This window comes from Meriones unguiculatus, chromosome 17, assembly GCF_030254825.1.
Source record: "Meriones unguiculatus strain TT.TT164.6M chromosome 17, Bangor_MerUng_6.1, whole genome shotgun sequence".
In the NCBI taxonomy this organism is placed as follows: domain Eukaryota; kingdom Metazoa; phylum Chordata; class Mammalia; order Rodentia; family Muridae; genus Meriones; species Meriones unguiculatus.
In genome coordinates, this window is record NC_083364.1 from 7259172 (window position 1) to 7272995 (window position 13824).

At 38.8% G+C, this 13824-nt stretch overlaps 1 protein-coding gene across 4 annotated transcripts in view; it reads left to right on the forward strand.

The window, feature by feature from the left end:
• Slc16a7 (solute carrier family 16 member 7) overlaps window positions 1-13824 on the forward strand; it is a 165501-nt gene that overhangs the window by 94880 nt on the left and 56797 nt on the right. For all 4 annotated transcript variants that reach the window (XM_060370985.1, XM_060370984.1, XM_060370983.1 and 1 more), the window contains one exon: window positions 3941-4190. In XM_060370985.1, coding sequence (XP_060226968.1) covers window positions 3971-4190 — 220 coding nt within the window. In that variant the 5' untranslated portion in view covers window positions 3941-3970. The remainder of the gene's footprint in view (window positions 1-3940; window positions 4191-13824) is intronic.

Here is a 13824-nt window from a genome sequence, read left to right on the forward strand (position 1 = left end):
GTGTGAGGGTATGTGTGTGTGTGTATGTGTGTGTGTGTGTGTCTGGCTGGCTGTCTGTCTGCTGTGGTACACGTGTGGAGGGTAAAGGTGGAGGGCAGCCTTCAGGAATTTTCTCCACTTCCACCATGTTGTTTCCTGGCACTGAACTTAGGCTCCAGGATTGGTTGTGAGTACCTCTAACTGCGGGAAGGTGTCTCGCTGGCTCCAATTTGAACTGCATGTCAATATTCTCTTTGGATCTAACCCCCACCTCCTCTCCCTCTTTTCTCTCTAGTTAGTTTGGAATTACTTATTATGCTTTACCTTTGGGGGAATATTAAAGGATTGAAGGAATTTCACTTTTCAATACCATTAAAATGTTGTTATACTGATGTCTCACTACCTACTCTCTCAAATAGAATTGGAAGTCACGTATTTCATTCATTTCTTAAATTCTTCTAAAACTGTATTTTCAGATTGCTTTAAAAATTTATCATCATATGACCAAGCAATCTATTTAGCACACATTTAAAAAGAAAAGAATACAATATAAAATAAAATAAATTTTCTATTAACCATAGTGTCAATCAAAAATTGAGTTTTTATGATTTTTTAAGTTATGATTTATACTTCATATATTTTCTATATTGTCTAAAACTAGTATAGCTACAAAAGATTTATGAGACAACCAATAAAAATAATAAAATAACTCATAAAATTGCAGGTGTATCTCTGGGATTCATAAAATTACATTACCATTTAATCAGGCAAATATTCATATAGAACAATAATGAAAATAAATATGTATGATTTTTAATAATAACTTTTAGACTGAGTGTTTTTCTCTTCTGGGTTTTATTCGTTAATATCTATTATAGTCATCATTAAACTGCAGTTATCCAACTTGTTTGTAAAGAAAGCTTTGTTGAAAAATCATGCACAATTGTGTCAATGTAGTCAATGACATTAAAATTCAATTTGGATAAACAGACCATGTATCCAGGAAACCTTACAGTATTAATTTGTCCTTTACAATAAAATCTTGTGGACCCTTGTCTTATAATTAATTATAATTAGTACCGATAAGGTACTATTATTTTACCTTGCAAAAGCATGTGGGGTGCAGTCATCTTTATGGAGGTGCATGAGTACACAGAGGATGTTACGCCAAACATTAGACTGAAACATATATCTCTGACCCCCAAAAGAAAAATACTGAAGGATTTTGTTTTATCAAGAGCTTCAAAAGAAGACCAAAAGAACTGTAAAATCTGAGCCCTGAGGTCCTGCAGGGACTGACACCTCAACCAAGGAAAATGCATGGAGAGGACCTAAAACCCTGGCTCCGATATAGCCCATAGCTCAGTCTCTAAGTGGGGTCTCTAGTAAGGGGAACAGGGGCTTTCTCTGGCATGAACTCAGTGGCTGGCTCTTTGATCACCTCCCCTTGAGGTGGTAGCAGCCTTAGCAAGCCACAGAGGAGGACAATGCAGCCAGTGCTGGAAAGACCTGATAGGCGAGGGTCCGATGGAAGGGGAGGAGGACCTCCCCTATCAGTGAACTAGGGGAGGGGCATAGGAGGGAGGGAGGGAGGGAGGGATTGGGAGGAAATGAGGGAGGGGGCTACAGCTGGGATACAAAGTGAATCAATTGTAATAAATGATAATAATTAAAAAGGAAATAAAACTGAAATCGTAGACAACAAGCATAGAGTGTGGTTTTCTTAGGTGGGAGATCAAAAAGAAGGAGGTATTCAGAAAGAGGTGCTGGCCAAAGACACAGAGCTGCAACTGTGCATCTGTGAGTACAGTGTTTTTGCACACTTAGCTCTATCACAGCGCTGACTGTATGCTCTGAGCTCTGTACAGCAATAGACTTTAGGTATTCTCAACACACCACACAAACACACACACAAACACACAGGGTAATGGACGCTAAATGATATGAGTGTTGAATTAAATTGAAGGCAGTTGAGTTATTCTAAATTGAATGTAGACACTTAAAAATCATTCTTTGCACCTGAAGTATATACTTACATGTATGTGTGTGTGTTAAAATCATCAACATTTTTACAAAAATGAGAAATAACTTAAGGAAATAAACTAACCTAGAAGCTAATTTTGGAAAACATTTGACATATATATGTGTGTGTGTGTGTGTGTGTATGTGTATGCATATAAATAAATATATGTATACACACACATACGTTCTTCACAGAAATGTGACTATTTCTTCTTCATTTCAACACAATATCTGTACTCTGAGAGGATGTGGAGGCAAGGATCCCATTTTGTATAGTTTCTTACATATTAAACTCTGCATCATTTCTTTGAACAGGAGAGAATTTAAGTGTTCTTAGGTATGTATACATTAAGAGCCTTTTCTCCACTACTCAACAAAAAAGCACATTATCTATGTAGCTGGTAGAAGTTATTTAAAGCCCTAAATTTGGGAGGGTAACCTTTCATATTAAGATATTATTCATTTTAGTTTTTGTTTCCATTTATTTGTTACTTATTACAATTTATTTACTTTGTATCCCAGCTGTAGCCCCCTCCTTTATATCCTCCCTATTCCACCCTCCCTTCCTCTTCTCCCCCATGCCCCCCACCCCTAGTTCACTGATAGGGGAGGTCCTCCTCCCCTTCCCTCTGACCCTAGCCTATCAGGTCTCACCAGGGAATAGTCTTGCTCTGTGTCCTTGCAAGGCTGCATGCCCCCCAGGGGAGGTGACCAAAGAGTCAGCCACTGAGTTCATGCCAGAGACAGCCCCTGTTCCCATTACTAGGGAACCCACTTGGAGACTGAGACTCAGATGTGCTACATCTGTGCAGGGGTTCTAGGTTCTCTCCATGCATGGTCCTGTTTGAGGTATAGGTTTTGCAAGGGCCTCTGAGCCCCCCCCCCTTTTGTTGGTCTGCTTGTGGAGCTCCTGTCCCCTCCACATCTTTCTATCTCCCCCTTCTTTCATAAAATCCCATGCCCGATGCCCAAAACTTGGCTATGAGTCTCAGTATCTCCTTTGGTACCTTGGTACCTTGATCTGCAGAACCTTTCAGAGGTCCTCTGTGGTAGGCTCCTGTCCTGTTTGCTTTCTTTTCCTGCTTCCAGTGTCTGTCCTGTTTGCCCTTCATAATGAGGATTGAGCATCGTCCCTACAGTAATCCTTCCTGTTTAGCTTCTTTAGGACTATAGATTTTAGTATGTTTATCCTATCTACTTATAAGTGAATATATACCATGTGTATCTTGCTGCTTCTGGGATACCTCAGGATGATATTTTCTAGTTCCATACATTTGCTTGCAAATTTCATGATTTCCTTGTTTTTAATAGCTGAGTAATATTCTTGTGATTTGCTGATGGCTCCGTTTTAAGTGCTTGCCACAAAATTGTGAGGACCTGAGTTGAGTCCTTTAGAATCCACACTAAATAAATAAATAATCTGTGCGTATAGCCCCAGTGCCAGGGAAGCAGAATGAAGAGAATCTTTGTTGAGTTAGCCCCCTGAGAGGAGTTATGTCAGCAAGATCTTGATTCCGTGGAAGACCCTTTCTAGATGAATCACGTGGAGACCACTTCAGGAAAATACCACATCAACCTGCACACACACACACACACACACACGCACACCCTGCACACGCACAGAGGAAAGCATTTTCCTTTGAAGTGTAGTGGTTTACCTTTCCTCTTGGTGTTTCAGATTACACCTAGATTCCTACCTTCATGCCCAAATATTTTCTTCCCATAATTATGTGCATTCAGATTTCACCTCTTAATAATCAAGGCTGTGTACTGACAGTTTTAATGTTGATTTTCTAATAATCTGCCAAGTATAAGAGCATCAAATATATTAATAAAACATCATATTATAGTTACAATGAGAATGACATTTTTAAAACTATCAAGGTAATGCACAAACCCCAAAATATAACATGAACTGTTGTCATTTTTTTTTCCATAGGTTACCTTAGTCTCCAGCAGAAGTGCAGAAATGCCAGCACCGACTGCTGTGCCACCTCCACATCCCCTTCCTCCTGATGGAGGTTGGGGTTGGGTGGTAGTTGGGGCATCCTTTATCTCCATTGGATTTTCATATGCCTTCCCCAAATCTGTCACAGTATTCTTCAAAGATATTCAGGAAATATTTCGTGCTGGACACAGTAAAGTCGCATGGATATCATCCATCATGCTGGCTGTCATGTATGCAGGAGGTAAGGTTCTTGGTGTAAATTGATTTCTGGAATAAGAATATAATTCCTTATCACCGTATGCTTTACATTAACCATGTTTATATACTAAAACTTGTGTATTAATCAGTGAACATCAATTGAAAGCATAATTAGAACATCATTTTAATGGGTTTTGATGGGTTAGCATGATGGTTTACTTCATTTTGAGTCTTAGTAGAATCTTTTTTAGAATGGGGAATCATGGGCTGGAGAGATGGCTCAGAAGTTAAGAGCACTGGCTGTTCTTCCAAAGGTCCTGAGTTCAATTCCCAGCAACCACATGGGGGCTCACATCCGTCTGTAATAGATCTGGTGCCCTCTTCTAATGTGTAAGCACACGTAGAGGCAGAACAATGTATAAATAATAAACAAATAAATGTTAAAAAAAAGAATGTAATTACTCCAAAAAAAAAAAAAAAAACAAAAAGAATGGAGAATCATTTGTTTAAGTGAAGTTTGTGAGATTATTGAGTCATTTGCTGTTAGGTCTGGAATGAACACGATGCTATATTGGAATTATGTCTCAGCATTGCCCTAGCTGACCACCATGCTTTCTTTTGAGTGAAAAGGAAATCTATGTTTCTGTCAGCTTATAAACCCAGGTAATTCTCCATTTTGCACTGCCCAGAGGACCGCTTCCATGCACTTTCTGCACATGTTCAGGTTTTTGTAAGTGGAATAATTTCTTAGTGCTTTAGGACTCCCAAAATAACATTCTTTTATTTACACTGCTGCTTCCAATTATATTGTTAGAGTCTATGTTAAAAGGAGAGTGTAAGTCATAAGTGAGATGACTACCTGAAACCACCTCACATTGGAATGTTAGCTAATGTAAATCTCTCATCATTGTGTGACCTGTTGCCTTTAAAACATTCTCAACTGCATTCCTGACTTTACAGATTTCTTTTTAGTCATTACTGAAAATGTATGGGCTTTAGAATTTTCATTTGTCAACTGGTAATTTAACTTGAAAGGACAGTTATAGACTCAGAATATAAGAATGTAAAGGTATCACACAAATTATATACTTTCACTTTTTATTATTTAAGTAAAGTTATGGTGAGAGACATAGAACATTAGAAATAATAACCAGTATTTATTAGAATTTTCTTTTGGCAAGGGCTTACTCTATACTTGAATTGTGTGATGTTTCCAGTCCTCTAACAACCTGAGAAATAATTTCCTTTTTTTCTTTTTTGGGACTAAGTACATAGGCAAACTAGTTTTCCAAAGACATAGGGCTCATTTCCGAAGAAACCTGAGCTGCAGGACATCTAGCCAGTGTCCTTTCAGCCTTTGTCATATCTTCCCCCATATACCTGCAAAGTGGCTAAGCCAGGCCAACCCAGTTCTTCTGAAAACGCAATGCAGTGCTTTTGCCTTGCAGTGCTGACACAACTTTCACCTGGCCAGCAGGCAGACTAGTTATTCTTTAAGATGGAGTCTCTAATGTACTACCAAAGCAAGCATTTGATCCATACATAATCCTCCTGTGTACATATGTGTGTGAGTGTGTGTAATAAATTTGTTGGTGTCAGTGTGTATTTTCCGCTTTTTGTATTTTAATGATTCTAGATTAATCGGGACTTAATAAGTTTGATATACTTAAACTGATGAGTTTTTGAGTATCAAAAGTATCATTTAAATTCTACTTGACCATGTATTTGAAAACTCTGTCTTGGAATCACTTTTTGGGTGCTTGCTTTAAGGACTGCAGCTGTTGTTTCTTATGTCTACATAGAGATGGTTGATACCATGCAGTGCCCCATGTTCTACTCTAGTGTTCTTTGATGACGCTCTACTGGGCCAACAGATTTGTCGTGACCTGACAGGTCCAAGTAAATATTAAACTCAGCCCCAGGTTTTTCCCTGCCCCTTACATATAACCAAAATTGAGATCTCCAGAGACATGATATAAGTCCATTGAGTTTGGACATCAAGTTTCATTATAGCTTTCATATTTTTGTTGTTGTTGTTGTTAAAAGTTTTGTTGGCTAACTTAAAGTCAAGACACGGAATTTGATGTGGTTAAGGTCAATTCCTGAGTTGCCTTCTTTCAACCTTTTTTGCATGATCTGCAATTCCTGGTGGCTTCAGTGCATGGAAGTTCCTGTCTTACTCACTTGGTGCTTTCTGTCTTACCTGCCTTACACCAATGACTTCGTGTGTCCTCTAAACCTACTTGCTCTTTTGAGCAAAGAAAAAGGACACATCAAAAGTCAGCTGCATTATTTAGTGTCCAGGCTTGGAATTTATGAGCTTCATTTCTGATCATATCCTACTAGTCAGAAATAATTATAGCCCTGCATTGAGGCAGAGGCCACAATAAATGAGAACTGGATGAGATCCAGTAAGTCTTGTATAGAACTTCCGACTCAACAGTTATTGTCCACAGGCAAAGGAGAGCTGGTTCATAGATGTGCCATAGTCATGGCACAGACTTTGAGTTGCTAGATGAAAAAGGGATATGGGAATGAAGAATGATATCATTTTAATTTAGTTAAATATGAATGTAATTTTCTTAAATTACTTAGTGTAACATCTTTATTGGACTAGTTATATATAAATAATAGTGAAAATGTTTATTAGACTTGTCATATATAAATAATTTTATTATGTATACATTTATTTTCTTTTTAAGATAGTATGGTACAGATTTGAAGAGGTGTGACGGAGAACTCTCTTTTGAGACAGGATCTCATGTATTCAGGCTGGCCTTGACCTCATTATGTCACTGAGGATCTAAGGATGACCTACTCTCCAGACGTGGAATACTAGCTTGAGTTGGCATGCCCAGGTTGTGTCGTTTGGGGTTGAACACAGACATAAAGGCTAGATAAGTTCTAAACCAAGTGGAATACAACTCCAGCCCTCAGAAGAAAACTTTTGAAATTAATAAGTACAATGGTAATTTTATATTTACAATTTTATTAGAAAGATCATTAAGATATTTAGAGTAATAGAAGAATAGAGTATATTTAAATTAAAATCAGTAGGTTTTTTTTTTATTTGTGATTGCTTTGAGAAAATAACTTCAGGCTTGTGAAAATACTGTGTAGGAACTAATAATGATAAGATCTATAAAGGATCCAAGATCCTGTTTAAGCCCTTGGAATATTGCCCCAAATCCTCAATTATCAGGGCTTGCAACTGTTGGCATGTCATTCCTGGCTATGTAACGTGTGGTACTATCCATCCCAGGCTTTTGGGTAGTAGCAGGAATACCAAAAGTCCATTCAACTGTAACAAATTGTGGTGGATGTAGGTTATCCATTCACATGGTTCCTCATACTATGAATGCATTAGGTCTTATCTTAAGACATAAAACAAGCTTTTGTCTTTGAATAAAAAAGTACTTTGCCACAGGCATGCTGGTGCCCATCCATAGTCCCAGTATTCAGTAGCCAAAGGCAGGAGGACTGCCACAAGCAGAAGGTTAGCTTGGTCTACGTTTCAAGCTCCAAGGCTACATACTGAGACCTTGTCTCCAAAACAAACAAGCAAATGGGCCAGATGCAGTGGTACATTTCTGGTTTAGTACCAGCACCCGGAGGCAGAGGCTGGCAGATCTCTGAGTTCAAGGCCAACCTGCTCTATGTAGTGAGTTCCAGGACATCCAGGACTATGTAGGGAGACCCTGTCTCAGAAAACAAAACAAAAACCAATAAGCAAACAAATGGAAGAGCAAAGAGGTCTGCTGGAAGATCATGTGTTCTAGAGATAATAAGGATGCTGCATCAATGAAATCTCAACAATATGTATAAACAAGATGTGAGCAATTTCAACACCATTGGGCATTCCAGTGTGGGTGGGGAAATCTCATGGAACCCTGCCCCTAGATGAAAAGCTACAGTCAATGACTGATGAGAGAGGAAAAATTAGTCCTCTTCAGGAATGAGCCTCCTAACTTATTATGATTACCTCATACCAAGGGGGGAGTCCCACAGACACACATATAAATGATACTCTGTGAACTCCATAAGCTCACGTGTGGACACACACACACATATACACACACACATGCATAATGCTAATTTATATTATAGAATGAATCTATACTTCACTCCTCAATACACGATATTCCTTTATATGGACATATGACATACTGTTTAGCCTTTCATTAGCCAATGAATATTTAGATTATTCCTTCTTTTAAACGAATGCAAATAATTTTCTATAAACGTTCATGTGCATGTTTCTATGAGAACACCTATTTCCATCCTTGTGTGGAATGTTAAGCTTCAACAAAACTGACTCAGGCTTCTTATGTTGCTGGCTGATTTTTAATTTCTGCTCCCATGGGCTGGCTTCAACTTCTTCGTATTTGTGATAGCACTTGTGTTTTCCATCATAGCCTTCTTAGTTTACAGAAAATTTGTCACTGTGTTCTGATTTGCATTTCCTATTTGAAGGAGGGAGGAGTTTTATTCAGATCCCCTTTCTATGAAAATATTTCTTACATTTCTCTTTCTCTCCCTCCTCTTTCACTCTCTGTCTGCCACACCCGCACGCGTGTGCACATGTGCATGTGTGTGTGTAAGGTGGAGGTGGCAAGACAACTTGCAGAGGTCAGTTCTTCTGCCATCGTGTGGGTACTGAGAACTGAATTCAAGCTGCCAGACAGGGCAGCAAACACCTTCACTTGCTGAGGCAGCTCATGACCTCTCTCGTTTCTCTTTTTTTTAAAAAGACAAAACATTTACAAAATATTACTGAACTTGTATTGTGCTAGCAATGGACTGCTGTCCGTTCGGCCTGCCCTTAAGTGTGGTTTGTATACCCAGTTACACTCCATTACAGAAAAGTAATGTTTCCTCTCTAAGTGGCTATCAGCTGGAGACATTGTCTTGTTTAGGGTTGAGCACTCTGGTGTAGCTTCCCCTCTTAGCACTGGGAGCCCATCCGGCTTGGACTTATGCAGGTCCTGAGCATGCTGCCATGGTCTTCATGATTTCATACACATGCCAATCATGTAATGTCTGGAAGATGCTATTGCAATACTGTTCTCTATCCTCTCTGGCTCTTAAAGTCTTCCTGCCTCCCATTCCCCATAGTTCCCTGACCCTTGTTGGGCCATCTCCTTTTGGTGTCAGTGTTCCAAAATCTCTCTCTCTCTCTCTCTCTCTCTCTCTCTCTCTCTCAATCTCTCTGCTCATTGCCCTTTCTGACTGTCTGTATTAGTTCTGACCAATTCCAAGAAGAAGCTTATCTAATAATGGCTGAGAGAGACATGATCTATGGGTATATCAGAATGCTGTAAGAACTACTTTTTTATTACTATATTCCTGTACAAAACAATAGTATTTCATTTTCCCCTAGGCCTATGGCCTATCTTCTCCTATATTCTTGACCACTCAAGAAGGAATGAAAGGAAACATTTTAAAAAGACAATAATTTATAATAAAGCCTGATAGATTTGAATAATTAAAGCACGGGTGTTAGTATTTTACCTTTCAATAGGTTTTTTTTTTTTTCAAGTGTGACTGACAACTTTTCTGCATTATTAAGTCTTCTATCAAGAGTACATTGTCCTATAGGCCTTACCCTCAACTCTGTTTTAACATGATATCTGTTGGTAAAGAAATCTGACATACATTTCTGGAACAACTTCACTATATATACAGCATCGTGGTTTCTTTTTTATAGACAACAAAGTCAATATCTGATCCAGATATTTTTTTCTACCTTTGGGAATACCTCTACTTATAAAGGCCTTTCTTGGTTATAAATAAATTTAAATACCATGAGGTGAAGAGGGATATAGTTTAGTGTGAAGCATAATAAGTCTCTTCCAAGTATCTGAGGTTATATTCCATGCAATGCTAACTGCGTTTGCCTAGGGAACATATAAGATCTGACACCCTCATTAGGGCCTAGCATTCCACCTATTAATCACTGCTGTGGGGTCACCCAGAAATATGGAGTGTTGTTCTGAGGTCTGGCCTGTGGTGTCAGGGCTGGAGCCTCTTGTAGTAATTAGTTGGCATCTGGGCCCTGGTAGCAAGGTATTATCTTCCCTTCTGATGTCTAAATTAAAAATGAAACTAATAAAAGGTATGCAGAAAGGGCAGAAAAGAATGCAAATTACACTGATACATTACTTCATCTTTAGAATAATGGCACTAAATTATAGCAACCCATCTGGCTGCCCATATGGTCTCCTGAAGTTCTAGCAAGTTTTGGCAAAAAGGTCAAGCTGAGTGGTCATCCCATTAATACAGCACTAAGTAGAGGTAGAAAGTATATTATAATCTTAACTTTCTGTGTTCTTTAGATGAATGTGGAATTTATTGCATGCCCAGTGATAGTATAGTGTTTTAGTTCAGCACTCCTCTGTTACCCTGGTGAGAGATAATGTAATAGTGGATACATGCAGGATTTCCAGATACACATTTTGAAAAACTAGTCTATATGATTATTTCTTGAGATTTTTCCCTCTAATTCAGTCTGGGGTGTGTGTGAGTGTGTCAGTCATTCTGGTGAACAGAGTTGACGTTATCGCCCTGGAAACTTGTTCTGTTTTATGAGAGAGTTGACTACCAAATGTGATAAAGAGTGAACATTGTTTTATTATGGAGTGTTTTGAACATGTGTAAGCATCAGGCCATTGAAGTTATTGTCTTGGAGCTTTAAAGAAACTGTTTTTGCATGGGCAACTGGTGGACATACTATACAATGTACATCTCTTCTTTGTAAGATTTAAATAAAGCCATTATGGTACTTTGCCTTGTGCTTTATAATATTTGCATATTTGGGGAGAGCTTTAATATAATTCCTATAACATACACTCTTTGCAGCAATAAAGGGAAGGTAGTTCTCTTTCTGTATTTGAAATGGCTAGGTCTTTTCCCTTAGCTTTCCCAATCCCAGAATGTCTAGCAATTGCATTTGGAACCATTCTGTACGTATTACAATTACGTCATACTAGATTTCTTTTTTCCATGAGTATTGCCAGCGATTTTCTAAAAACATGATTACTGAGCCCACCACGTAACCATGTTCTCTTCTAGTCCCAGGTTCCCTTCTTTTAGGTTAGGGTTAAGTTACTGGCGTTTCTAATGAAAATTAACGGAAGGATATATGATATCCTTGGATACCTCGTGGACAAGACAATCTGACTTTCCCTTGACATAGGAGAGTCCATGATCTAAAACCAGACTTGAAACAGGTATTATAAAACACCTATTAAGATTTTGAGAATTGCTATGCAAAGAACCTATACACTGACCATTCAAATCATGAATACTGCACTGTTGGGTACACAGTATTACTTGGCAAAGTATTTCCTAATAGAGAGACCAGACTGTAAGATAGTCCCCTTTCATTAAGAAAGGCGGAGCCCTTTTCCCCTATTATCTGACCTCAGCCTGTAAAGTCTCATTAGGACTCTTGCATCCTCTTCCTCTGTGGCCTGGCAATGACCCCACCACCACCATCAGGGGGAAGTGATCAAAGGGTGGGCAACAGAATCCATGTCAGAGACAGCCCCCCATTTTTCTTTCTTAAATATTTTATTGAGACTGGTATGCGTGCATGTAATGAGTTTTGATCAAATCCTCCCTCACTCCTCTTTGGGTTATCCCCATCTTCCCCACCACTGCTTGCTTCCATGTTTACATCTTCCCTGTCTAAAAGCAAACTCAGTGCTGCTTATGGTACAGACATAGAGCCATCTCCAGGAACTTGTTAGCTTTTCAAGGAAAACTTCCCCTTCTACCCTAGCATTTCCCCAGTCACCAACAACCTCTCCACCTAGGGTGGGACTCCATGAGCACCTCCTGTCTTCATGATTTTGGTGGCTTGATCATGTGCACAGCTTGTGCATATCGTAACAACCACTGTTAGGACCAGCAAATTTCATTTCATGGAAGATGTCCAGTACTTCTGACTCTCATGGTCTGTCTTCCTCTTCTTCCATGATGAGTTCTTCACAGCTCATGAGGAGGAGCTGTGATGGAGAAGTTCAATTTAGAGCTGAGAACATCATACTCTATTATTCCCTGCACTTAACCAGTTACAGTCCTCTGTAATAATTCCCATCTGATTCAAAGAGAAGCTCTTCTCATGAGATGCACAGATGCATTTTGAACACAATGCACAATAGAAAGCATGAGTTATTTCTCATGGAGTGAGGTTTAAATATAATCAGAACATGGCTGGTTACTTCTATAACAATCCTAATAGCTTTGCACCAGCAGGCATATCCTGCTAAGACAGTCTATACTGTAGCTCAACGAATTTGCAACTTATGACTGTTGAATATTTTTCTTGCCTAGTAGCAAAAATAGAAACTTACAGCATTATGAAAGCTACTAAGTAGGGATGAAGCTTTCAAGGTGGTACCAGCTTTCTTTTTTCTATGCCCTATAATTCAACCATGTGGTATTTTTAGAAATATGGTCTTATCACCAAGATCAGTGGCAGTAGTCTCTAATGTTTGGGGTTCTTTGGTACCCCACTACAAATGGAAAAGAGGCACTCTATACCTGACACAAAACATTCTTTTAATATTTGACATATTGTAATATCTGGGAAAGGTATTGCCCTGTCATTACAGAGTAGCATCATTTAATGTTTTTTTGATATGTGTGTGTACATAATAAACAAAGCTTCAGCAGTAGTAGGCTTTTTATGTAGCAATTTCAGAGATCTATACTTCTTTCCAATTTACCACCCTGTTATTTCATTACTCCCCCTTTCCTCCTTCAAACCTTCCCCTTCCTTTGAAATCACACAGGTCTTTTAGTAGTCCTGACTTATGTGTGTAGTCCAATTTAATCATAAATATCCAAAATTTCAAATCTAGCTCTCACATACGAGAAAGAGCAGGTGGCATCTGTCTTTCTGGGTCTGGGGCACCCCACTAAGAATGATTGTTTACAGCTCTATCTATTTAAGCTGCACATTTCATTTTTATTTTTTCTCTATAGCCAAATAATTTTCCATTGTGTAAATGTACCACATTTTCATTTCATCCATTGATGGATATGTAGGCTGTTTCTGTTTTCTTGCTATTATGAACAGGGCAAGAATGAGCAGAGCTGTGCCAGTATCTCTGTTGTCCTTTGAGAATAGTTGGCTGACATGATAGAGGTTTTTATATCTTTGCAAAGACCCTTCACACTGACTTCCACAGTGGATCCACCAGTTTACACTACCACTAACAGTGAATAAGTGTTCCTCTCTGTCTACATTCAGGTAATACCTGCTTTTGTGGTCATTATTTTTAGACACAACTATTCTAATTGGAGTAAGACAACACCTTCAACAAATAGTTATTGTAAAATTGTTTAGCTGTTGGTGGAAGAGTTGAACTAGTTCCTCCTCCTCTCTCTCTCTCTCTCTCTCTCTCTCTCTCTCTCTCTCTCTCTGTGTGTGTGTGTGTGTGTGTGTGTGTGTGTGTGTGTGTGTCTGTGTCTGTCTGGGAACAACTCAACTCTAAAGTGATGGAGAACCTCATGATAATACCTAATCCCTGGATCTGCTAATGGAAGAAGTAGGGGATGTACTTCAACTGATAGGCATAGGAAAGAACGTTCTGAATAGGACCTTAGTAGCAAAGCCATTAAGACCAACAACTTGCAAACAGGACCTCATAAAATGGAGAGCATCAGAT